Raw genomic sequence first — 27,846 nt, forward strand, 5'->3', positions numbered from 1 at the left:
CGTCTAATAGTCGCAGGCTGTGACGGGAAACATGTCCGGGGGAGTCGCACTGATTCAGGGAGCAAGCCGGGGCCTAGGCCTCCAGTTCTGCAAGTTCCTAGTCCAGTCCAGCAAGTGCAGCCAAGTCATTGCTACGTGCAGGGAGCCCCAGTCCGCTGAAGCTTTGCAAGAACTGAAGCAGCTCCACCCACATCTACTGACCATTGTGAGACTCGATGTAAGCAGCCAGCTTGCCATACAGCAATGTGCCCAGCAGGTGGCGCTGACGTTCGGCAGCTTGGATCTACTGATCAATTCCTCAGCAATGCTGCATCCTAGTGGCAAAGGAGAGACAAGCCTCAGAGAGGTCTCTGCAGAGGTGAGAGTACCAGGACCAGTAAGCACAGGTTTGGTCCAAATTTAAAGGCTAAATTCACCTTTAGAGAAAAAAAATAGATGCATGTATTTTTGTAGTAAAAAAAAATGTGCAATTATCCTTTTTACCCATAAGAGCCTGCAAAGAATGGCACCCACAATCAGTGGATCATGGGCACAATGCCTGGCTGGTTCACACCAGGGCTCAGCTTCAAGGCTGGTTCAAATGCAATGTGCTGCAATCTGCATGTGGGTGCCAGTGTATTGTTAACCTCCCTGGCAGTATGTTTCTTTCGGATTTTAGGTGCTGAAAGCGGTACCATTATTTTGCATGTAATTCTTGAGAATGAGCAGCCCAAACCAACTATTTACATTTTTTTTTTTACTGTGCATTCTTCTTTATAACATCTCGGGTATGATAAAGTTTGAGACACAAAATCATAAATTATAATATAATAAAAAACTATAAAAAAGTTAAAGTATGTATGTATATATATATATATATATATATATATATATATATATATATATATATATATATATATATACACACGTATATACAGGGCACTGGGGGGCAATGTAATGTGAATTTATTTTATTTTGAATGGTATCAGTGTGTTTGGTGTGTTTTACATTTGAATTTGCCGCCAGTTCCACCCCCTGCGAACGTCACGGCGCAGGAGACAGAAGCCAGGGCACGGAGAGGATCGGGTGGAAGATCCGCCGCCGCATACCGCTGAGATACATCGCTGGATCCCGGTGACAAGGTAAGAAACCTCTTTTACAGGATCCAGCGATGCTTCTGGCGGTACCCCGTGTGTGGCTCGGGGTTACCGCTTTTGGCTCTGAAATTTAACCCCGAGCCACGCTCGGGAATACCGCTAAGAAGGTTAATAACATCACAAACACAGATCACAAAAGCCTGTGCATTTGTAGGCACCAAATCGCATGGGATCGCAGTATCATGCAGTTTGATGCAGTGCATTTTTAAAAGTAGTATTTCCATGGGCCAGTGCGTTTTGCAGCCCATTCAAATGATTTGGCTGTCAGTGCACACCACATGGGAACGTGTGTTCCTGTGTGATCCAGCTTTCTGCCTGTACCTCTCTATGGGCTCTCTGTTAGAAAGCATAACTGATCCATATGGATGAATGACGCAGCTTTATGGGCAGAGCGTCACACAGCTGCGCTCATTTTAAATTAGACAGTAGCTGAGCGGGAGAGAAGCCTCGACCTGCTGTCACAGGGGAGAGGGTCTGGGGATAAGTGGGGTGGGACTGAAACAAGTTTCACCCTAAATGTGGATGTAGCTTGTAATATGTTCCAAATATGAACTTATCCTTTAGAAGGCAAGCTGTGATTCCCACCAAATCCGTGCCCAATCAGCCACAGCCTTCCCATCCCATAGCCCAAATATCAAAGGGGAAGGGATGCCTAATGATGGACTCAGGCATGTTCGGATCATACCCGCCAGGAAGCCGTTACTGCATACCACCAATCATAAGCAGCGTGTGTATGTGCAGCTGTGGGCTGGGAAATGCCTCACTGCTTATGATTGGCAGTGTGCAGTGACAGCTTCCTGGCGGGTACGATCCAAACATGCCTGAGCCCATCAATACTAGTGACGTCAATGACGTTGTTCAAATATGTGCTCACCCTTACTTACCAGTGTCTTCCCATATAATGCATTGTCATGCATGGTGTGGATTAAAAACAGTGATGTAACAATAACCATAGCAATCCATGAGGCTGATATGAGACCTGGGGTAGGAAGGGGCCCATTAAGGGTTGTTAAGAAATACTAAACTGTTAAATCTAACTCCAGGAATGATCGGTATGGCATACTTATATTGCTGCAGTTTGGCTCAATGTAAGTATGCATATCTCACGCGGCTCTGAAGATTGCTCACTTAGGCACTGTTGACATTCACAGAACACCTTTTATTCTTCAATGAATACAGGACATTATGTAGATGAGGTGGAGATTATGATGTCACAACCCCCCTCCCTCTTCTCCAATCAAAGATCATCTTGTATTTATTGAAAAAAAAGTGGTGTTCTGTGAATGGCGGCAGTGCCTAATGAACAACCCCCCTGTGTGGTCAGTGTGCAGAGGAAATGCCACTCGCTCAGAACCAAGATGATGACGGGGAGCATTGACTGCTACTGACTACAACAGTGATTTTCAGCTTCTCTAGCAGCCCCTCTGGACCTATGTAAGTATGCTGTAAGGAACATTCCTAGAGATCAGCTTTAAAAGGTAAGGTAACCCCCCCCCCCCCCACCCTTTCGTTGAGAAAAAAAAAAAGGTAATCCCCTCTGGGTGATCAGTTAACATTGCAGAGATTTTGACTACACTGGACGAAGGATGCATTCCCTTACGTACCTTATGCCATAGGTATTAAAATATAACACTTATTAAATTCTATCAAACATAACCTGGACTGTATATGTACATAAAGGGAAGGTGTATTTACTGGTTGGCCAGCAAAGTACTAGTGATTATTACATACGTATTGAAAAATAGAGCGAGAGCAGAAAAGGTACAAAACTCCCCTTCTATACAAGCCAGGGATTTAGTAGTTGCAAGTCTCAGCTTACTGTTCCTGCTGACCAGATCTAAAGGCTGCAAAAAACACAATCTCTCTAACTTCTATTCAAAGTGTCCTTTCTACACCTGATTGTCCGCCAGTAACTGATGTCTGTGTGTAGATACTGCTTGCCAAGTAATTCTTGGGCGGTGTGAGAATCTCTCACCTAACTCAAAAGGCTATACTGGTCACTGAAAACCTGCTCCCTCACTTTCATACTCTCCTTTCAGGTCTATCTCAAACGATGTGGCCTATCGGTTTCTAAATGGTCACACCCTACATACTTGGCTGGCTAATCTTGCTTTTAAAGCCTCCTAACATACTAGCACTATCCAAATGAAATGGCTGGCTAGCAACTAAACTGGTATGACAAAGTATCCTGCCTATTGAATTCTGAAGGCTAAACCATGCTTAACCCCAAATCATAAAGATGATCCCAAAAACTATAAACTCTACATGTGCCGCTTAATAAATAAGCTTTGTCAGGAGTGAGAAATAAAAGGCACCAAAACAAAAAGTGTCAATGAAAAGAGAAGCCCAAACTATCCCCACATGGTTAGAATCAAAATGGCAGTTTTCCCCCTTCCTTCCCTCTATTTATAGGGTTTTCCCATTCGGTGGGGAATATCACCATCTAGTGGGGAGTAACCAGAAAGCAATTTCCAAATCAGGGAAAGAGTAAAAAAAAGTCTATCCAAATTCCCGACTAACCTCTTAAAGGGTAACACGTAAGAAGGTGGAAAGATAATGAATTATCCTATATCCATCTATAAAAATTGGGTGCAAGAAAGGGCAATTTGGATCAATACTTAATAAAGACAGAGGCAATGTGGATCTTTTGGCTTAATTTGCATGCACCATCTGGCCTCAATGAAGGTTTTACTTATTTGGCCTTCATTAAGAAATAATCAGGCTCTGCAACGCGTATTCAGAGTTCCCCTTTAAATGAAACTAAATTTAGCTTAGAATGACCTGGACTGTTTAAAATGGTCAGAAAAGATTGGGTAAAGCAGGAACGGTGATTTATAGATGCCTGGATATAGGATAATCCATTATCTCTACACCTTCTTACATGGTACCCTTTAAGAGGTTCCCGGGGGATTTGGATAGACTTTTTTTTACTCTTTCCCTGATTTGGAACCTGCATTCTGGTTACTCCCCACTAGATGGTGATATTCCCCACTGAATGGGAAAACCCTATAAATAGAGGAAAGGAAAGGGGAAAGCTGCCATTTTGCTTCTAACCATGTGAAAATAGTTTGGTCTCTGCCACGATCTTTTTTTTTTTTTTTTTTTTTTTTTTTTTTTATTATTTCTTTGACACATTTGTAGCACCTTCCTAGATAGGTGCTAGGAAAATGCATTAAGTGGCTCTTTCTGCTATCAGGAGAGCCTGATCTGTTAGTTGTGCCTGTCATGTGTTTCCAGGTGTGATTCACTGGGTCTGAGGGAGTGTCCCTACTGTATCCAATGAGGAAGCTTGTTGGACAGTGGAGGAAACCTAGCCAGTGACACATTGTGTTTTATGGCAGTCCCAGTGGGAGGGCATTGCTGCAATGCATCCTGGGATTGCCCATAAATACGGGGGGATCATGTGACATGGCGTCTTTGGCGGGGAGTCCCAGGAGGAGGCAGACAGCTGGTCTCTCCTCCTGTAGGTGTGAGGAAGGTGGTTCAGGCGGTCGGCCTAGTGAACCGGGTGAGCTGCTGGCAGAATCATCTTGGGAAAAACAGTATCGTGAGTACCAGGAAATCTGCCTAAGGGTCTGCCTAGGAGAGGGGACCACTCCAGAGAAGTCAGGGGATCAAAGAGCCAGCTCACATAGGGAGAGTATCAGTGAAAGGGGGTGTCGTGTAGTTGACCCTGAAGATTAGGAACAAAGGGGGGTGCCAGGAAGGGCCCTGAAGATGTTCTGCAGTACAGTATAGATTACCTCAGGAAACAGTTTACCTCAGAAAGTTCATTCAGTCCTGTGTCACTGCTTGTGACAGACTGAAGCAGCGGCCTAGCCATGACTAGCATCACTCAGCATTTTCAAGCTGTCCCAGCCTATTGTGCATAGTGTATAAAGTTGAAGTATCTCACTCATTTCCTTCTCCCATCCAAGTGCCAAATAAAACCTAAAAACCAAAGCTACTGGACTGTTTCCTGACTGAGCCATAATCGCTTGGAAAATGCCTAATTTTCATGCTGTTGCTAATGGTAACCCAGGGGAACCCTTAACCAGCAGCTACCATGGGAGTAGTGCTACACTTTTATTTTGATGCATTTATTTTTCACTCCTGACAAAGCTTATTTATTACGTGAAACATGTAGAGTTTATAGTTTTTGGGAGCGCCTTTATGATTTGGGGTTAAGCATGGTTTGTGGGGAGGGTGTTTTTGGAGGGTTGGCATGCAATGTTAGTACTCAGGGCTTTAGAATTTTACTTTCAATAAATTTTTATTGTTTTAAATGCAAAGGAAAAGAATACACAATAAAAGTGTAGAGAACGTCCGTTGTGGAGTACATGGGTACAACTTAAAAACACAACAAATGACACAGTCTCCGCAGGGATTCATAACAACATACAATATTTCCAAGTGATACATTGTTTGCTACATCCCCGGCCGGTCGGTCCAGGCCAGGCCCGGATCCGCCCCCTCCCGGCGCCCCGCAGGGGAACACACTGCGCCGAGTGGAGAGGGGCGGACGTCCAGACCCCAGCCCATCGCCAACCCCCGGGGGCTTTAGCATTTTAATGAGGCAGGCCTGAGTACCTTTCTAGCCTTTAGAATTCATTAGGCAGGACAATTTGTTATGTCAGTTTAGCTGCTAGTCAGCCATTTTTGGATAGTGCTAGTTTGGAAGAAGTGCTCAGAGCCTTAGCATTTTGATGAGGCAGGCCTGAGTATCTGTTTCAGCCTTCAGAATTCAATAAGCAGGATAACTTGTCAGTTTATTTGCTAGCCAGTCATTTCATTTGGATAGTGCTAGTATGTTAGGAGGCTTTAAGAGCAAGATTAGCCAGCCAAGTATGTAGGGTGTGGCCATTTAGAAACAGATAGACCTGACAGGAGAGTATGAGGCCTCATGCACACAGGGCGTTTGAAAAAGGCAGGTTTTCATTGACCAGTACAGTGTTTCTCAACTACGGTCCTCAGGGCCAGATTCTAAGTATTACCTTGGGGAGATGCAGACTGGAATACTGCAATCACTGAGCAGCAAATTATGTATTTCGGTTTTCTTGCAAACCTGGCCTGTTAGTGTGCCCTGAGGACCGGAGTTGGAAAACACTGGACCAGTATAGCCTTTTAAGTCAGGTGAGATAAATTCTCACACTGCCCAAGAATTTCTTGGCAAGCAGTATCTACACACAGACATCAGTTACTGGCGGACAATCAGGTGTAGAGAGGACACTTTGAATAGAAGTTAGAGAGATTGTGTTTTTTGCAGCCTTTAGATCCGGTCAGCAGGAACAGTAAGCTGAGACTTGCAACTACTAAATCCCTGGATTGTATAGAAGGGGAGTTTTGTACCTTTTCTGCTCTGGCTCTATTTTTCAATACGTATGTAATAATCACTAGTACTTGGCTGGCCAACCAGTAAATACACCTTCCCTTTATGTACATATACAGTCTAGTAAGGAAACGCACCCTTCGTCCAGTGTAGTCTGAGTCTATTGAGTTTGGTATAATTGTTTAAAATTTCAGGTATTCGAGTCGGTTCACACATATGCGATGACAGGCATCACATGTCATTCGGAGCGCACTGCTCTGCAAATCACATGTGACGTCTGTGCAATAATTCCGCCATACAGATTGTATGGCTGAATTTGCATCGCATTCAGGCCAAACTCGCACAGGACCCTTTTTTGGGTCTGCACCAGTATCGGATAGCATGGGTGTTCACACCTATGCAATCTTATTTATGTCCGAACTGACAGTTCACACTGCGATATGCCACACCCCCCAGCAATTTGCATATGGCAGTGTGAACTGCCTGCGAGTTGAGTGCAATGTGGGAACCCGCAGTGGATTCGGAGGGTTCCCGCATCGCATATGTGTGAACCGGGACTTAGAATTAATTGCAGAGATTTTAACCAAAACTTGTTGCATGTTCTTAATTGTTTTTACTCTGAAGGAATAGCTCTTTGTTAGATCATGTCCTGTGCAGAGTGATTTTGAATAGGAGTGACTAATTTATTTTAATTAGCTGATGATCTTTCAGCATTCTCATGAGGAAAGTTGCAGTGTTTGCATAGCTTTAGAAGTGATTAAAGCGTTTTTTATCCATTTGTTAAAAAAAAAAAAAAAATGGATCCTGTTCCCTTAAAGCATGTTATACAGCACAGTGCTTGTGCTGTGTAATTTGGCCCCTTCTATCACATGCAATACCTGGCTGATCCTGTCTGGTTCCTCCCTCCCCCCTGTAAACTGACCACGGTTTATAATGCCTGCTGAGCCCTGACGTCGGGGTCAGTTTATGTGCCTCCATCATCTGCAGCTCTCCTCTGTCCTCCACTCAAGCTGCACTATAAATTACAATTTTGGAGGGAATTTTGCAACGTGTTTCGAAACTCGAGCTTGAGAAAGAGGAGCGCACATGCTCAATATTAGCCTGGCACATGCTAAAAGAATCTTGGGTCCCGTGATATCTCCACCACCCACGCTGTGGTCCATGATGTGTTCCATCGGGACCGGAGCCACAACCAGCAGACTTTCTCCACCAGCTTCTGGGATACCAAGGCGTCTTCGCCCCAGCCATACAGGCGGATGATCAGCATGGCACCCTGGACCATAACTCAGAGATGAGCCTGTTCTTTAATTAGTTGTGTGAGTAGCCCTATATAGGGATATAGTAAAAATGTACCTGTCCTACTACACTTAGTGGCGCTTTCCCTTTCTGCTTCCTCATGCATTTTATATACGACGATATATATCAGACCAAAATGAGGGACAAATGGGGAGGAAAGAGGGACAGAGGGACTTTGTTCAGATAAGGGACAATCCCTTGAAATCAGGGATAGTGGGGAGCCATGAGATCATGTTGATACATCCAGTTGCATCAGAGCACTTACCGACAGACAGCAAAACATGGAAAAGGTATTATACAATACAGAATACTTTTTGTTTTATTTATTTATTTTTTTATGGGTCAAGGATGTAGACATAAGCTCACAGCCTGAATCTCTGGTGTACCTTCCACTCCCATTACCTTGTATGTGTTGCTTGCTTCCTGTAGAGGGGGGGTGCAGAAAAAGAGCTATGAGTTGGAGTTAAAGCCTAAGTTTAGGAAAATCTTTTTTTATTATTATTATTATATAGAATTTATATAGCGCCAACAGTTTGCGCAGCGGTTTACAATATGAGGGAAGACTATACAGGTACAATACAATTCAATACAGGAGGAATAATAGGGCCCTGTTCATTAGAGATTACAATCTAAAGGGGAAGGTCAAGTGAAACAAAAGGCAATACCTGTGGGGGATGAGCAAATAGAGTAGGAGATAATCAGACAGATTGGGGTAAGGAGTTCCATAGGATTGGAGAGGCTCTGGAAAACTCCTGGAGGCAAGCATGGGAGGAGGTGACGAGGGAGCTAGAGAGCGATTAGATTGGTATTTTGAGAGTAGGCTAGTGATGTAGCTGGCAGCAGTTTTCATGATGGATTGAAGGGGGGGTAGCCTATGTAGAGGTAAGCCAATGAGAAGGGAATTGCAGTAGTCGTGGAGATGATCAGGGAGTGAACTAGGAGCTTAGTTGTGTCATTGGTTAGAAAGGAGTGTATTTTGGAGAAGTTGAAGCGAGATTTGGACAGTGATTGGATGTGGGGCTTGAAGGAGAGTTCAGAGTCCAGGACTACACCAAAGACCTTGGCATGTGGGGATGGGCTGATAGTTGTGCCAGCGATTTTGACAGAGAGATCAGGTGAAGGGGCACGAGGTGGAGGAAAAGTTATAAGTTCGGTTTTGGATAGATTGAGTTTGAGGAAGTGGTATGACATCCGGACTGTTATCTCTGATAGTAAATTAGTGATACGTGAGGAGACTGAGGGAGTGAGCTGAGGTGTGGATAAATACATTTCGGTATCATCAGCGTAGAGATGGTATTGGAAGCCATGGGAGGCTATCAGCTGACCAAGAGAGGGGGTGTAGATTGAAAATAGGAGAGGTCCAAGAACAGAACCTTGGGGACCCCAACAGAGAAAGGAAAAGGAGAGGAAGAAGTAGAATTGTAAGTAACGCTAAAGGTGTGGTTGGATAAGTAGGAAGAGAACAAGTAAAGAGTACAGTCATGGAGACCAAAGGCGTGGAGTTTTTTGAGGAGGAGGGGGGGTCAGCCGTATCAAAGGCAGCAGAAAGGTCCAGGAGTAGGAGTACAGAATAGTGTTCATTGGTTTTGGCCGTTAGTAGATCGTTTGTTAGTTTTAGGAGAGCAGTTTCTGTGGAGTGTTGAGGCCGAATCCAGACTGAAGGGGATCAAGAAGGCTATACTTGGCAAGGTGGTCGCTCAGTCGGTTGAAAACTAGATGTTCAAGAAATTTGGATAAAAAAAAATAAAAGATAAAAATCTTTAAGAAATATCAGCATAAGGGTTTTACTTTAATTTAATTACATTCAATTTGAATTTTTTCTTGTGCTGGTGTTTTATAGTGGAAATCAGATCATAGATTGCTTTAGTACAGCGTCTATAAATGGAAGAGATGAGCCAAAAGGACGGGCATAGTTGCCACTCTTGATGAGCGCCTGTCTCTGGATCGCCGGCCCCGGAAGATTACAGCTGGGTGTATGGGAGGTGGGCAAAGGACTTCAAATTTTCACTATTACAACCAGCACAGCACAAGGGACACTTACTGTAAGTAATGACCCTTGTGCTCATTTTTTAAAAATATTTTTTCCTAAGCTTAGGCTTTAAGGGTGGAGGTGGAGTGGTCATGTGCAAGGAGGGCTTCCCAGCTAATATGTCCCCCTGTTGATTTTGGGCAAACAGGTCTGTAAAGCCTTTTAAATGTTCCACTTGGTGTCTGTATAAGTCCACTATGGCATATCTCTGTCTTCTTATTACATACATTATTGAGAATACTTTGTTTTCTGTTCTTCAGGGTCTATCGTTGGCACTTTCCACAAACACCATAGGGCCTCTGTTGATGGCTAAACATTTTGTGCCACTTCTGCTGAAAGGAACTGGGACATTTGGAGGTCAGTCAATTGACAAGTCCAAACAGCACAGCGCCATTTTAATAAACATGAGCGCTAAAGTGGGCTCCATAGCTGACAATGGTAAGAACCAAAAATATAAAACTGTCTTTTGCAAAATCAGCAATCGCAGCGCCTGAATAAAAAAACTGTCTAACATTGGGTATCCCAAGTGTGTGTGTGTACAAAGTTATTGAAACGCCATCTAGTAGGCAGTTTAGAACTCATAGTACATATCTAGTAGCAAATAAGGGCAGCTGAAGGTGCTCACAGGGCTGGAGGAGATGTAAAAAAAAAAAAAAAAGGGGGGGGGAGTAGGAAAAACCTACAAAGGTGGGGAGGTAATAATGACTCCAAATCTTATATAGCCGTGTCTCCTATGAGGTTCCTGCCTAGTAATCAAAGAACAGCATACCAAAAAACAATTATTGTATTCACCTGGAGAGTAAGGCTCCCCAGTGATACAATGAAAGTGGTTAATTAAAGGCAAGACAGACTGGGATAGCAAAAAAAATGCATGAATTTATTGAAAAATATTTTGTGGTTGTAAAAAAGTGGAGCCAGATATATCATCAGTTGCTCTAATAAAAATATATACAGTATATCTAAAGACCAGTATCTCACGCCAATTGTGAACGTGATACATACAACACAGACAACATGTAACATAAAACAAAAAGTCACTCAATGACGTCCGGACATAAGAGGCTAAGCCATACAAAATTGTCAAAATAATTTGTTTATGCTGTCCACATACTACACATATCCGTCGGGGGCCTACCATAAAAATTCCTAATACAATAGTGATCACTCAGCAGTGCATAGTATATCATCAAGGGGGGGTCAGTCTCAATTTTCCATAGTGAGTACAGGTATTGAAAAATCTCTCGCTATGGTTGTAGCCTTAAGATGATAGCAAAACTATTATCAGAGGATAAATGCAAGGAAAAATAAGGTGCTGCGGCAGCGTGATGTGACAGTCCTGTCCTGTGTAGGATAGATAAAAGGGCCGCTGTGATAGATGATTAGGACAAACAAAGTTGGAGGGCGAATTGTTCTTACCACACACGATCCGATATTGGGATATACCCTATTAGTGTGCATCCACCTGGGATATCATCGGTAGTCCATCAACCCTAGCTCCTCCTGGAGGAGATGTAGAGGCAGTCCACCCCCAAGCTGACATCACTTCCGCCCTACACCCAGGGGTCCCAGAACTTCTCCTCCAGCCCGGCAAGCACCCCCAGCGGCCACGATTTTCTACCACAAATGTACTGGGAGTTTTAACATTGTTTAAACTGACTAGATGGCACTTTAATCTCTTTCTACACACACACAGCATGCGATTCTTTGCAGTGCGATTTGCACCATTTTTTTTGTATTGACGCAAATCGCACTGCAAAGTATCGCTACTCAGTATCGGCAAGTACTAGACCAAAAATATCGGTAATTTGTACTCGCTGATTAAAAAACAGTATCAGTGCAACCCTACTATCCAGCACTGTGCTTCTTTAACCGCTTGCCGACCACCGCACGACTATATACTGCGGCGGTCAGCCCCTCACAGGCAGAGTGACGTATTGGTACGTCACTAGCCTGGGAGGGTCTGGGGAGCGACGCGCTCCCGCGCGGTCACTGACCCCCCCGCGCGTGTGACCGGCGGACCCGATGTCCGCCGGCCACTCTGCGATCGGCGGGGGAGAGGGAGAAAGTCAGGCAGCTTGTGTAAACAAGCTGCCTGTCATTCTCCTCGGTGTAAAGACACTGATCACTCGGATCTACTATGTAGATCCGTTGATCAGTGTCCTTACAGCTCAAGCCACAGCCAATCACAGTAGAAAGCACGCCCCTAGGGACACACACAGCCCCTCCCTCCCAAATAAAGTTAACCCTTTCACTACCAGTGTATTTTTACAGTAACAGTGCATATGTATAGCACTGATTACTGTAGAAATGTCACTGGTAACCCCAAAAGTGTCAAAAATGTCAGTCAAGGGTCCGATCTGTCCGCCCCAATGTCGCAGTACCGCAAAAAAAATCGCAGATCGCCACCATTACGCGTTAAAAAAAAAAACAACAAAAATGACAAAAATCTTTCCCTTTGTTAGTAAACGCGATAACTTTTGCGCAAACCAATCAAAATACGCTTTTTGCAATTTTTTTTTTAAACCAAACATAGGTAGCATAAAACAAATTGGCCGAAAATGTTAAAAAATTTTGATTTTTACATTTTTTTTGGGGGGAATTTCATATAAAAAAATGTGAAAAATATTGCTATTTTTGCAAAATTGACGCTCTTTTTTTGTTTATAGCGCATGATCAAAAAATCGCACAGGTGATCAAATACCACCAAAAGAAAGCTCTGTTTGTGGGAAAAAAAGGACGCCAAATTCGTTTAGGTACAGCGTCGCACGACCACGCAATTGTCCGTTAAAGTCACGCAGTGCCGAATCGCAAAATACCCCCTGGTCGTTTAGCAGCCAAATCCTCCGGGGCTTAAGTGGTTAACTGGAAATTGCTTGGTCATGCAACACTGTACCCAAATTAAATTTAAATTTTTTTTTAATTTAAAACAAATAGTTTTCTTTTCGTGGTATTTAATCATCACTGGGGGTTTTTTTTTTATTGCTATATAAATTAAAAATACTGAACATTTTTAAAAAAACTAATTTTTTTAAATTACTGTTATAAAATTTTGCAAACAAATAATCTTTCTTCATAAATGTATGCCAAAAAGTTAGTCTGCTATTTCTTTGGTAAACATAACCCAAATCAGTATATATTTACTTTTGTGTGAAAGTTATAGAGTCTTCAAACAATAGTACAGCGCATCCAAAAAGTTTTCACAGTGCTTCACTTTTTCCACATTTTGTGTATGTTACAGACTTATTCCAAAATGGATTAAATTAATTATTTGCCTCAAATTTCTATAAACAATAGCACCATAATGACAGCGTGAAAGAAGTTTGTTTAGAATTGAAGTACTCACAGCTTTTGTCATGACACTCGAATTTCAGCTCAAGTGCATCCTGTTTCCACTGATCATCCCTGAGATGTTTCTACAATTTTGATTGGAGTCCACCTGTGTGGTATATTCAGGTGATTGCACATGATTTGGAAAGGCACACACCTGTCTATATAAGGTCCCACAGTTAACACAAACCAAGCCATGAAGTCCTAGGTATTGTCTGTAGACCTCCGAGACAGGATTGTATCGATGCACAGATCTGGGGAAGAGTACAGACAAATTTCAGCAGCATTGAAGGTCCCAATGATCACAGTGGCCTCCATCAACTGTATATGTAAGAAGTTTGGAACCACCAGGACTCTTCTTAGAGTGGGCCGCCTGGCCAAACTGAGTGATTGGGGGAGAAAAGCTTTAGCCAGGGAGGTGGCCAAGAACCCAATGGTCACTCTTACAGAGCTCCAGCATTTCCCTGTGGAGAGAGGAGAACCTTCCAAAAGAACAACCATCTTTGCAGCATTCCACCAATCGGGCCTGAATGGTAGAGTGGCCAGACGGAAGCCACTCCTCAGTAAGGGGCACATGGCAACAATGAGCAACAAAATTTGCCGGTCTGATAAAGATTGACCTTTTTGGCCTGAATGGCAAGTGTCATGTCTGGAGGAAACCAGGCACCGCTCATCACCTGGCCAATACCATCCCTACAGTGAAGCATGGTGGTGACAACATCATGCTGTGGGGATGTTTTTCAGCAGCAGGCACTGGGAGACTAATCAAGATTAATGGAAAGATGAATGCAGCGATGTACAGGGACATTCTTGATGAAAACCTGCTATGGAGCGCTCTGGGCCTCAGACTGGGGTGAAGGTTCTTCTTCCAACAGGACAATGACCCTAACCACACAGCCAAGATAACAAAGGAGTGGCTATGGGACAACTTTGTGAATGACCTTCAGTGGCACAGCCAGAGCTCAGAACCCAATTTAACATCTCTGGAATAATCTAAAATGGCTGGGCACTGACGCTCCCCATCCAACCTGATGGAGCTTGAAAGGTCCTGCAAAGAAGAATGGGAGAAACTGCCCAAAAATAGATCTTCCAAGCTTCTAGCATCATACTCAAAAATACTTAAGGCTGTAATTGGTGCCAAGGGTGCTTCAACAAAGTATCGAGTAAAGGCTTTGAATACTTATATATTTGTGATTTTTTGTTTTTTTATTGTTTTTTTATTTTGAATAAATTTGCAAAGATTTCAAACAAACTACTTTCACGTTATCATTATGGGTTATTTGTTATAGAATTTTGAGGAAAATAATGAATTGAATCCATTTTGGAATAAGCCTGTAACATAACAAAATGTGGAAAAAGTGAAATGCTGTGAATTTTTTCCAGATGCACTGGATATATTTTTGATCAATCCTGATGTACTGCGTCATTTTTTGAAGCTTTAAAATTCCAGGACAGTAAAAATATCGCCCAAATGGCCCTTTTTTGGAAAGTAGACAGTCCAAGGCAGGCGGAGGCATTGCGAGTATTTTTAAGTTGTAATTTTTTGTCAAAATTCTTTTGGAAAATGAAGAGATTAAAAAAATATTTATTTATTTTTTTTATATGTCAAATGTACTGTTGGAGGTCGGCAAGTGGTTAAATGAAATAGAACACTTAGTGCTCTTAATTGAGAAAAGTGCATACATATAGAGGGATATGTTTTGTTTCTATCTGTCTGCTGCCTTGTTCCTCTGCCATCTGCATAAATAACTTCTGACAAGTTTTCCTGACACCAAGAAACAAAAGGTGACAACAGAAGGACCTCCAGCACACAGCCTGTGATTGACAGCCTCAGCTTTGTTCTTGTGTGTTGTGTAAAGGGGGTGTGTTCCTTCCCTCTAATCAGCTCTCAGAGCTTTCCTCACTGAGCTCTGTAGTGTATAACTTCAGCCCTCCATTCCCTGTTTTTCTGGAAGCTCAGACAAGCTTTATAAATGTTGAACTTTGAACAGCTATAGCGTAGAAAATACTGCAGATAAACAGGTACAACTTGTGTAGGTGGATTTGTATCATTGTTTCATCTTTATGTATCACCCCTCACATTTTTGTAAATATTTTATTATATATTTTCATGTGACAACACTGAAGAAATGACACTTTGCTACAATGTAAAGAAGTAAGTATAAAGCTTGTATCTCAGTGTAAATTTACTGTCCCCTCAAAATAACTCAACGCACAGCCATTCATGTCTAAACCACTGGCAACAAAAGTGAGTACACTAAGTAAAAATGTCCAAATTGGGCCCAATTAGCCATTTTCTCTCCCATGTGTCATGTTACTCGTTAGTGTTACAAGGTCTCCGGTGTGAAAGGGGAGCAGGTGTGTTAAATTTGGTGTTATCCCTCTCATTCTCTCATACTGGTCACTGAAAGTCCAACATGGCACATTGATGGCAAATAACTCTCTGAGGATCTGAAAAAAAGAATTGTTGCTCTACATAAAGATGGCCTAGGCTATAAGAAGATTGCCAAGACCCTCAAACTAAGCTGCAGCACGGTGGCCAAGACCATACAGCGGTTTAACAAGACAGGATCCACACAGAACAGGCCTCAACATTGTCGACCAAAGAAGTTGAGTGCACGTTCTCATTGTCATATCCAGAGGATGTCTTTGGGAAATAGACGTATGAGTGCTGCCAGCATTGCTGCAGAGATTGAAGGGGTGGGGGGAAGCCTCTTTTAAAGATGATGCACAAGAAAGCCCGCAAACAGTTTGCTAAAGACAAGCAGACTAAAGGACACGGATTACTGGAACCATGTCCTGTGGTCTGATGAGACCAAGATAAACCTATATGGTTCAGATGATGTCAAGCGTGTGTGGCGGCAACCAGGTGAGGAGTACAAAGACAAGTGTGTCTTGCCTACAGTCAAGCATGGTGGTGGGAGTGTCACGGTCTGGGACTGCATGAGTGCTTTTGGCACTGGGGGGCTACAGTTTGAGGGAACCATGAATGCCAACATGTACTGTGACATACTGAAGCAGAGCATGATCCCCTCCCTTCGGAGACTGGGCCGCAGGGCAGTATTCCAACATAACGACCCCAAACACACCTCCAAGACGACCACTGCCTCGCTAAGAAGCTGAGGGTAAAGGTGATGGACTGGCCAAGCATTTCTCCAGACCTAAACCTTATTGAGCATCTATGCGGCATCCTTAAATGGAAGGTGGAAGAGCACAAAGTCTCTTAACATCCACCAGCTCCGTGATGTCGTTATGGAGGAGTGGAAGAGGACTCCATTGGCAACCTGTGAAGCTGTGGTGAACTCAATGCCCAAGAGGGTTAGGGCAGTGCTGGAAAATAATGATGGCTACACAAAATATTGACACTTTGGGCCCAATTTGGACATTTTCACTTAGGGGTGTACTCACTTTTGTTGCCAGCGGTTTAGACATTAATGGCTGTGTTGAGTTATTTTGAGGGGACAGCTAATTTACACTGTTATACAAGCTGTACACTCACTACTTTACATTGTAGCAAAGTGTCATTTCTTCAGTGTTGTCACATGAAAAGATATAATATTTACAAAAATGTAAGGAGTGTACTCACTTTTCTGAGATACTGAGTGTGTGTGTGTGTATATATAATATATAGATGTAGCACCCTACAGGTAGGTGCTAGGTAAAATTATAGTAGGCCTTGGCTGCTTAACAGCAGGGCCATGATTTCAGCTGGCTGTCATGTCTCCCAGGTGTGTCTGCTGAGAGGGGAGTCTCCCCACTGGCTCCATGAGAGGATTATCATTGGGCAGTGGAGGAAAGCCAATCAGAGACACACTCAGGCCTGTATCTACCCCAGAAGGCAGATTCTGCGGCAGAGGATTCTGGGAGTGGGTATACGTTTTGAGGAAACGCATGACACAGCATCTTTGGCGGAAAGCAGAGTCCCAAGAGGTAGAGTATGGCTGTCTCTCCTCCTGTCAGAAGGATCGGATGTCTCGGGTGACTGCCTGGGAATCCAGAGAATGCTGAGTTGAGCTGCAGAGGGGATCCGGTGTGCCCAGGACCAGGGGAGGAAGAGGGGTTCAGTTCCAAGAAAGCCTGCCAAGGTCGTGAGTACTGTGAACTGCCCCTAGGGGTCTGCCAAGTGTAGAGGGGACCACTCCAGAGAAGGTTCCAGGTATCCAGGAGTCAGCTAGCTGTAAAGGGGGTGCCTAGTCAGAGGACCCTGAAGTGCTAGAGGGGGTACCTAGTCAGAGGACCCTGAAGTGTTAGAGGGGGTACCTAGCCAGAGGACCCTGAAGTGTAAAAGCGGGCACCAGTGGTTGGGCCCTGAAGAGTTAGTGTACAGTGTACAGAGTTAGGAGTTGCAGCAGCACAAACAGTGACAAGGAGCTACCTCAGTCAGTGAAGGGCTGGAGGGAGCTGTTCGGTGACTTTTGAGCTAAATCAAGTGTCAGGAGTCAAGTGTTCTACAGTCCTGGATCTTCTGAGTTAACAAACAAGTTAAAGTCGAGGTTCCAGCACAATTTCAGTATAACAGTATCTTTGAACGCCAGGAAGCACTGGTCGGCATTCAGCTGGCATCAAGACAGAGCTAACGGGCATTTTTGTACAAAGTCCCAGTTAAGCCTAGAAGAGCCAGAGGAGTATCCCACTCATTCCCTTCTCCCATCCCCAATATACAATAAACCAAACAAACCAAAGATGCCGAAATGGTCATTGTTTCAGTTCTCACACCTGGGTTCACAACTTAAATGTGTTGGAAGTGTTACCGGTACTAATAGCAGACCCACCCTCAGGCCCAAGGCCTGGAAATATTGCATATATATATATATATATATATATATATATATATTGTAACAGGAAGTCAGCTAAATCTGGGAATGTAGTCACAGGAAGGAGATACATTTCCACCTGATTTAGAAAGTCCATTAATTAATTTAGGGTGTTGGCTACAGAGCTAGCCAGCAGGAAGTTGAAAGGCCTTCACCTGTTCAGAATGAGGGAGTTAAGGCTCTGTAATTTGTTCAGAGAAAGTCCTATTGTTTGCTGCCTCCTGTCGCCGTGTGGGCTGGGAGAGGAAGGCAGACATACGTGTACCTCCCGACGCCGTGTGGGCATGGGAGAAGGACTGCTGCCTCCTGTCGCCGTGTGGGCTGGGAGAGGGGGACAGTCGGATGTGTGCCTCCCGACAAGCTGGTGAGCATGGGAGAAGACCCCCTACAGCGATGTGAAGCTAAGGAGGGTAACCACGAGTGAAGACGTCTCAAAGGTGAGAAGACAAAGTGTTCCATGTGAAGAGTGTGAAGAGTAAAGGGACCTGTTAAATGAACTGTGTTCAATGTGAAGAATCTGAAGAGTAAAGGATCCTGTTATAAATGAACATGTGCTGTGTGAAAGAAAACAAAGGGACATGTTCAATGGACAATGTTTGTGCTGTGTGAAAAGCAAACAAATGGACATTTGAGTGTCTGCTGTAGGATCAGCAGTGTCGGCCCAACAGTAGGTTGGGAAGACTTCTTAGGTAGGTTCCAGCGTGAGAAGGTAGCCGCCCACAGAGGCAAGGATTTATTTTGTCTTTTATTTTATTTTGGCTGTTTTGACGCTTGCAATTATGTGAAGTAAATTGCATGAATAAATCAGTCTTGTTTTCAACCTCTGCTCGGCTATCTCTCTGTGAAAACGCACCCCCAAAGGGGTCACCCATACGCCTACCACCGAGCTAATCCCTTACATATGGTGGAGGATGCGGGCATAAGCAGAGATCCCTGCAAGGAAGTGCAAATGTTTGATGAACTTTATCTGGTGCATGAGATTGCACAATCTAGGTGTGCAGGAGAGAAGATCCTGACAGAAAAAAAAAAAAAAAGTGTTTTAAAGAGACAGCGGTCTCAAAATTATTTGATGAACTTTGTTGTGTCTGGTGCAAGTGACTGCACAAACTGTGTGTGCAGGAAAAGAGATCTTGCAAGAGAGAGAAAAACTACATGTGTTAAAGAGACAGTGGTCTGAAATTTTTTTTTTGCTGGACTGTGAAAAATTTGTGGAGTTAGTGAAGATGGGGCGATCCAAACGCCTGAAAAATGCAAAGATAGATGGAATTAGAGACCGGATTCTATGGATGGAGGGGATGCTACCGTCTGAACCAGCCCCATCCATGCCTAAAGAGAGTCTACTAAAGAGGAAGGGTGTTGTCCCTAGCAACACTGATGAAACTGCTATGGAGACGCAGTGTGCTCAGATGAAAAGTAAACCCAAAATGGGGGAGATGCTGAAACAACGGAGCTTTGCAGCTCAACAAAAGGATCACCAAGAGAGCATGGCAGGCTGGAAACAGAGACGCCAGCAGCCAATGGAGGCCATCGGTTTGGAGGAAACCGAGTATGTGTGCAGGGCTGAGTTGGATGCCTTGCAACGGAAAATGGAAGAAAAGGAACAAGCCTTGGAATTGCTTAAAATGGAGCATAGAAACTTGCAGGAAATGAATGAACTACTCAAGTCTCATGTGTTACAGTGGGAAGAATCCACTGCTCTTCTTTTGGTCGAGTTGCAAAAACGCAGAGAGACTATAATGGAGAAAGATACCATCCTCATGGAAAAGGAAAGTGAAATTCAGACTTTGCAGAAGCAAAGTATGGCTGATATGTTGGAGTTGCGTAATCAGCTGGAAAAAAGTCTTCAGTCTTTGGGAGCTACAAAAAGAGACCTGCAGGAGTCGCAGGAACAGAATGTCGCTCTGAAAACGACATTGTCTCTCAGCGACAACGAGAAAAGTGAAAGAGAGGCTAAATTACTGAGTACTGTGTATGAGCTCACTACTTTGAGCAATGTGGTAAATGAATGGCGTGCGGACTGTGAAAGTTGGAAAGGGGAAGCCCAACGTGTCCAGCAGCAGTTAAAGGAGAAAGAAGCCTGTGTGGCAGAATTACATTCTTATTCCCAGATGCTAGCCAATGAGGTGAAGGCTCTTATGCAGGGAAAAGGAGATTGTGAACATAAGAGGGAAAAAGTAGAGGCACAGCTTCTGGAATCGCAAGTCAAGGTGTCAGAAGGTGACCGATTGTGTGCTAAGCTGTCAGAGAAGGCAAACCGACTGCAGGTTGAGTTGGACAATGTTACAAATCAGCTTTCTCAAGCAGACAGCAAATCTAGAGAAATTGCGGAAGATTTTTCTATCTTGGAATCGCAGCTGCAAGACACGCAGGAACTCTTACAGGAAGAGAGGTGTCAAAGGCTGAGTTTTAGCACAAAGCTCAAACAAATGGAAGATGAGAAAAATGGCTTCCTGGAACAATTAAAAGAGGAGGCGGAAGCAAAGAAAAACCTATCAGAGCAAGTCGCAACATTGCAAGCTCAGATAGCGGATATGAAAAAACGCATGGAAGAAAGCGTTGGTTCATTACAGTGTGTTGAAGATGTGAAAAAGAAGTTTGATCAGATGCTTGGTGAAGAGAAGACTGTGTCTGCAAAATATGCAGAAGAACGCGCACGTGCAGAAACGGAGGTGCGTGATAACGAGAGCAAAGCCCTGTTCTTGGCTCGCTCTTTGGAGGAAGCTCTAGAGTGTAAGGCTGAACTAGAAAGTGTTAAACAGCTGCGTACAGAAATGGAAGAATTGGTCAGCTCCAAGGATGATGTTGTGAAAAGCGTTCAGGAGCTAGAAAAGTCTAAGCGAGCCTTAGAACAGCAAGTAGAAGAGATGAAGATTCTGTTGCAGGAACTGGAAGAGGAATTCCAGGCAACAGAGGATCTGTCCCAAAGAGGGGATAGTGTGCCTGATGCAGTTTTTAAAAGGATCAGTGTTTTGGGGTCTGTCCTGAGTGAGCCTCAGAAATGTGACGACATGTGGCTTGAATCACCCCTTTGGAATAAACCGTTCCTTCAAAAACTTCAAGCATTGGAAAATGTATCATTAGAACTTCAGCAAACAAAGGAGCTGAGTAAGAAATGTGGTGATTTCTCAGTTCAGGCTGAAAACCTAGTGGAGAAAACTAAGGCTGTTGGTGAAAACGTGAAGCAAATGAATAAGTGCCTTTCAGGGAGTGTTTCCAAAATGGAACTGGTGAAAGACGGGTGGCAGAAGTTTGATCGTGATCTTGAGATGCATTCCATGTGGAATTCAGATAGAGAAAAAGAACTAGGTGACCTTGAGCGGTCAAATAGTTCAGCAGAAAGTGCATTGAAGAAACCTGTAAAAGAATGTGTTGCAGTTCCATGCTTCTTCACTGATGCAGAGAGGAGGTCTATAATGGATACCACCCAGATCGCTGGGTTCAACTGTGTCGTTGCCTTTGACCCCTATGTTGATGGAAGGAAAGTTGATGATGTTCTGGTTGGCTTCTTCTGTGAAGAGTTTGGCAAGAAATATAAACTGAATATCAAATCAAATAGTAGGCCTTTACTGCGACTCGCTCAGGAGGGCGAAAAGTTTAAGAAGTTGATGAGTGCAAATGCTTCAGATCTGCCTATAAATATAAAATGTTTGGTGAATGATATTGATATCTCTGGGAAAAGGAACAGGGGTCACTTTGAAGAAATGTGTGACAGCCTGTTGTCTCAATTGGAAAATCCTCTGCACAGCATCTTAGAGCAAGCAAAGCTCAAGAAGGAAGATCATTCCCTTTTACAACAAAAAGTCAATGATTGTGTACAGATGTATGGAGAGGCAACTCAAGTCACAGAGGGATGTCAAGAGTCCCTACTTGGAACAAAGCTTAGTGAAGCAAAGGTTCTCAAAGTTTTGTGGAAAACATTTATGGATTGCAGAGAGAGGCGTCTTAAGAATGTTGAAGACATTAAGACTAGCCCAATTGAGTTGCCTATGGATCACGGTCCTCCATGGTGGATTGGACAGACGGTTATGAGGGACAAGCTGTCTGACATTTATGAGAAAGCTGTCAATGAAGATGACAGAAACGAGAAGGAGCAAAATGATGCCAAAAATGCAGTTGAAGAATGTGTATATGAGATGAGAGACAAACTGTGTGGCATTTATGAGAAATCCGTCAATGAAGATGACAAAACAGTTTCATCCGGAAGCTTGAGGATAATAGGAGGCTTATCAGTGAGTCAGCAGTGCCTGACACATGCGTGCCTGGAAATATGTGTCCCAACCCTAGGGTTGAAACAAGAGGGGGGGGTATGTAACAGGAAGTCAGCTAAATCTGGGAATGTAGTCACAGGAAGGAGATACATTTCCACCTGATTTAGAAAGTCCATTAATTAATTTAGGGTGTTGGCTACAGAGCTAGCCAGCAGGAAGTTGAAAGGCCTTCACCTGTTCAGAATGAGGGAGTTAAGGCTCTATAATTTGTTCAGAGAAAGTCCTATTGTTTGCTGCCTCCTGTCGCCGTGTGGGCTGGGAGAGGAAGGCAGACATACGTGTACCTCCCGACGCCGTGTGGGCATGGGAGAAGGACTGCTGCCTCCTGTCGCCGTGTGGGCTGGGAGAGGGGGACAGTCGGATGTGTGCCTCCCGACAAGCTGGTGAGCATGGGAGAAGACCCCCTACAGCGATGTGAAGCTAAGGAGGGTAACCACGAGTGAAGACGTCTCAAAGGTGAGAAGACAAAGTGTTCCATGTGAAGAGTGTGAAGAGTAAAGGGACCTGTTAAATGAACTGTGTTCAATGTGAAGAATCTGAAGAGTAAAGGATCCTGTTATAAATGAACATGTGCTGTGTGAAAGAAAACAAAGGGACATGTTCAATGGACAATGTTTGTGCTGTGTGAAAAGCAAACAAATGGACATTTGAGTGTCTGCTGTAGGATCAGCAGTGTCGGCCCAACAGTAGGTTGGGAAGACTTCTTAGGTAGGTTCCAGCGTGAGAAGGTAGCCGCCCACAGAGGCAAGGATTTATTTTGTCTTTTATTTTATTTTGGCTGTTTTGACGCTTGCAATTATGTGAAGTAAATTGCATGAATAAATCAGTCTTGTTTTCAACCTCTGCTCGGCTATCTCTCTGTGAAAACGCACCCCCAAAGGGGTCACCCATACGCCTACCACCGAGCTAATCCCTTACAATATATATATATATATACACAGTGCCTTGCGAAAGTATTCGGCCCCCTTGAACTTTTCGACCTTTTGCCACATTTCAGGCTTCAAACATAAAGATATAAAACTGTAATTTTTTTGTAAAGAATCAACAACAAATGGGACACAATCATGAAGTGGAACGAAATTTATTGGATATTTCAAACTTTTTTAACAAATAAAAAACTGAAAAATTGGGCGTGCAAAATTATTCAGCCCCCTTAAGTTAATACTTTGTAGCGCCACCTTTTGCTGCGATTACAGCTGTAAGTCGCTTGGGGTATGTCTCTATCAGTTTTGCACATTGAGAGACTGAAATTTATGCCCATTCCTCCTTGCAAAACAGCTCGAGCTCAGTGAGGTTGGATGGAGAGCGTTTGTGAACAGCAGTTTTCAGTTCTTTCCCCAGATTCTCAATTGGATTCAGGTCTGGGCTTTGACTTGGCCATTCTAACACCTGGATATGTTTATTTGTGAACCATTCCATTGTAGAATTTGCTTTGTTCCTTGTTCTTCATGATGCTCTCTGCGCTTTAAACGGACCTCTGAGACTATCACAGTGCAGGTGCATTTATATGGAGACTTGATTACTCACAGGTGGATTCTATTTATCATCATTAGTCATTTAGGTCAACATTGGATCATTCAGAGATCCCCACTGAACTTCTGGAGAGAGTTTGCTACACTGAAAGTAAAGGGGCTGAATAATTTTGCACGCCCAATTTTTCAGTTTTTTTTATTTGTTAAAAAAGTTTGAAATATCCAATAAATTTCGTTCCACTTCATGATTGTGTCCCACTTGTTGCTGATTCTTCACAAAAAAATTACAGTTTTATATCTTTATGTTTGAAGCCTGAAATGTGGCAAAAGGTCGAAAAGTTCAAGGGGGCCGAATACTTTCGCAAGGCACTGTATATTTATATACACACATTGCAGTTTGCAAGTTGTCTACCGGGATTGTAGCTGAAGCTATCAGCCATAACCCCAGTATTTTTTTTTTTCAGCCAGCAGCTGACTTTTCATTGAAAACATTCCGGGCAGCTCATGGTCTACTGTAACGCTTTCAGAAGCGTTACAGTAGACCATGAGTTCTCCTGCCACTCTGTGTTTCTTAGGCTTACCGCTTCTACCGGCTCAGCCAACAAATTATCCAATAGTGCGGCCGGCTGGTTGCAGAGGTTATAAAAGACTAGATTGTCTTTGATCGCCTCTATGGCCTTGGAGGACCAGAGCGAAATTATGTCACTTCTTGTCCAGGGTAGAAGTAAACATACTTTTTAAAGCAAAAGATACATTTATTTATTTATTTTTTTAATCTTTTGCTTTTAAAGGTACAGGAGAAAATTGGGGTCTATTGACCCCAGATCTCTCCATAAAATGGACCTTTAATCCTTATTTCTATTACAAGGAATGTTTACATTCATTGTACTAGGAATAAAAGTGATTAAAATTTAAATAAATAATGGGACAATGTAAAAATAAAAAAATAAAATAAATAGGAAAAAAAAATGTAAAGCACCCCCATCCCTCCACGCATATGTAAATGCTATTTGCACAACACATGTGAGGTATTGCCACAATTGATAGATTAAGAGAAATAATTGTAGCACTATACCTCCTCTGTAACTCTACACAGGTAACTTGTAAAGGTGTTTAAGGCTCGCTTTCCACTGCTGCGTCTACAGAGTCGCGCTACTTCTAGCGCGACTCTGTAGTGTTCACTTGTTTCTCGGCTTTCAGTGAGACTTGTCCCTCATTATAGAGGGAAGTCGCACTGAAGTCGGCCCAAAAGTAGTGCACGAGCTACTTTTCAAGTCACCGCAACTCAAGTCGCGGCAGTGAAAACGGGCCAAATAGAAATGAATGGCTTTTGACATGTGTCATGTGTCAAGTCGCACAGCAAGTCGCAACAGTGGAACCGAGCCTAAAGGGTCTCCTATGGAGATTTTCCCCAAAAAATTGCATTTGAAAAAGGTCCTGCCAATAATGTCTCTAGCTATTAATATCTCATGGCCATTTAGTAGTATTTTTGCACATAGGTGTTTTTAACCACTTTAGTGTATTTTATTCAAAGATGTATCTTTTAAATTTTAGGCTATGTAGAACAATCAGGAGCTAACATAACGTCCCTAGCACATCACGATATTGTAATCCCATTTACTGGGCGCACTACGGGTCCAAAAACATGCATATAAGCCAAATATGAATGTATGACGCAGGTTAAGTATACATCTGTGGAGGCCTGCCATTATGCCACTGGACAAGGGGGAGTTCGCAGTCAGCTGTATTTGTATTGGATGTGGGTTTGCTAGGAACCACTAGATAAACATCCATGCTTAGTATTACTCAAAATGGCCATGGATCATGTGACATGGGGTTGTTAGGATACCTTACCTGATATAAACCGGTGAGTGGAGCAAGATGAGGTCAGAATGACGAAACGCATAGGGCAGAGCCTAGCATCATTGCGCCACTTCCAGGTTGGGTCTATGGAGCACATCGCATCCTGGACTTCCTGGTTTTTTACTCAAGCAGTTTGAATTTTACTAAATGCAAGTGCACTACTGTATTTTTAACCAATAAAACTATCTACACGGAATCACACTATGGGAGCTTTCTCTATTTCTATGGACCACTGATATTGCTGTGGATTGCAAGGAGTGGCCACCAGAGAGTTGGTCGTGGATACAGCATACTGCCAGGTGTAGCTGCTAAAGCTGGATACCCCTGTTTCAAGGGGAGAGACATCTGGTGAGTGTACTATCAGGCAGGGGGCACAAGAGGAGATATCGGGCACACTGCATGCTGCTGCACAACCCCCAGGTTGTAACATCATCAAGTAGTATTCCTTTTATTGATGCTACCATAAGGACCAACAAGAATAGCTGAAATTATGGACTAATTAAAAGGACACTGCACATTATTGGACTGTTCACTAAGCACAGATCACTTTTGAATCAATATGGTTTATATGTGATTTCATAGAGTGTTTATGATTTGAGTGTAATTGGAAGCTCACTCCACTTGGGCACTATTATTTTAGCACCTGCACTTTAGTCATTTTTGCACATGATTTTTTGCATTTGTTGCACCATATTTATATCCTTTTTGATTTGTGTTTTTTGGGGAATGATATACATACGGGTATACTAGTATTTTATTGCACATAGAGCAGCGCCAAAACCCATTTTTTATACATAGATTTTACAACAGGCACTACCTTGGTAGCAGTCTAGTTGGGGGAACTTTAAGAACATTATCACATTTTTTGTTGATTAGATTATCCATAGTGCGGACTACACTTGCAATATATATTTATTTATTTTACTGCAGTGTTATGGTTAATAGTCTTCAACATCATGGTACACAAACTGGGAAAGGGTAGGTGCATTGATCCCTCCAAAACCTACAGTGCAAGCAACAGACTCCCGATACAGAGAAACAATGTATCTACAATTGTTTTTATGTCCTTTATGTTCCAACCTTTGAAGGCTCGTTCAGACTTGTGGCTATCATTGCAGCCCCTCTGAAATGCAATACACAGCAGAGAATGTTTGACAGGCAGTGAGAAGGCAATTTGTTGCCTCTTCACCACCTGCTTTAACCCTGAAAATGCTGTCCCACCTTACCCAACCACACGCATTTCTTGAGGTTGCAGGGTGGATGCAGTGCAGCTCCATTCACTTGAATGGGTTACGTTCAGTGATTGTACCGTTTGCCAAATGTGAAATGCTGTTTAATTTTTGCCACAACATGTGTACAGCTCTGAGCAGCTGCATCTTCTTGTTCTGGTGGGCAGTAAAACTGCATTTATTGTTTTCTGGGCTCCCATGTGAATGAGCCCTTACAACATTGGTAGTTTTTTTGCTGTTTTCTAAAATTGTTATGAAGCTAAGTCATGTGGCCAGTTTAGATGCAATTATTAGTTGGCAAAGGTCTAATTTCACCATCAGTTTATAAAGCATGTGTTTTCTTTTATTTGACGTGCAATTCTCTTCTTTTAGGCTTAGGTGGATGGTACAGCTACCGGATGTCTAAAGCCGCTCTGAATATGGCCACTAAAAACCTTTCCATTGAACTAAAGAGGGGAAGTAAGAAAGTGATTTGCGTTTCTCTTCACCCGGGCACAGTGGAAACAGACTTGTCAAAACCTTACCATAAGAACGTACCTAAAGAGAAGCTGTTTTCTCCAGAGCGATCTGTGAACTATCTCATGAAAATTATTGATGGCCTAAGCATTGAACAGACTGGAAAGTTTTTTTCTTGGAATGGTGGTGAAATTCCTTGGTGAAATAGGTCTCATTATGTTGTTATGTTGTGTTAAATGAATTTGTAAGAACATAACTTCTCTTTGTATACATATACAAGTATTCAATGTATTTGTTGGGATTCCATGTTAAAGAGTAAACTCGTATATAAATCAAATTAAAAGGTATATAGAATAAGTGGAAAATTGCTTGTCTTAACTTATTTATTTTGAAGCTTTGGAGACCACAGTATTTATCATCTAATATAGGGCAGAACATATTGAACTGCAGAGGATATGTCATATTTGAATCAACCTTATCAAGAATGCTGAACCATTAAGGTTTAAGGAGACAATTAAATAATGGCTTCAATACCTAATTTCTGTGAGTAGAGAGGCCACCTTGTAGTCACCACTGTTCATGACAAGGGCTACTGGAAGCCTTTCCAAACACAAATAGTAAGGAAGCCCACATCCCTTTAATGGAGTA

General features: G+C 43.0%; 1 protein-coding gene across 1 annotated transcript; it reads left to right on the forward strand.

The window, feature by feature from the left end:
- On the forward strand, positions 1–27,535 carry LOC309562592 (C-signal-like). Its single transcript, XM_082266843.1, has 3 exons — positions 1–358; positions 10,030–10,207; positions 27,115–27,535. The coding sequence occupies exons 1-3, from the start codon at positions 32–34 to the stop codon at positions 27,399–27,401; spliced, it is 792 nt and encodes a 263-aa protein (XP_082122969.1). The 5' UTR covers positions 1–31; the 3' UTR covers positions 27,402–27,535.
- The last annotated feature ends 311 nt before the right edge of the window (positions 27,536–27,846 follow it).

Source organism: Pelophylax lessonae, assembly GCF_965119305.1.
Source record: "Pelophylax lessonae genome assembly, chromosome: 9".
NCBI classification, from domain to species: domain Eukaryota; kingdom Metazoa; phylum Chordata; class Amphibia; order Anura; family Ranidae; genus Pelophylax; species Pelophylax lessonae.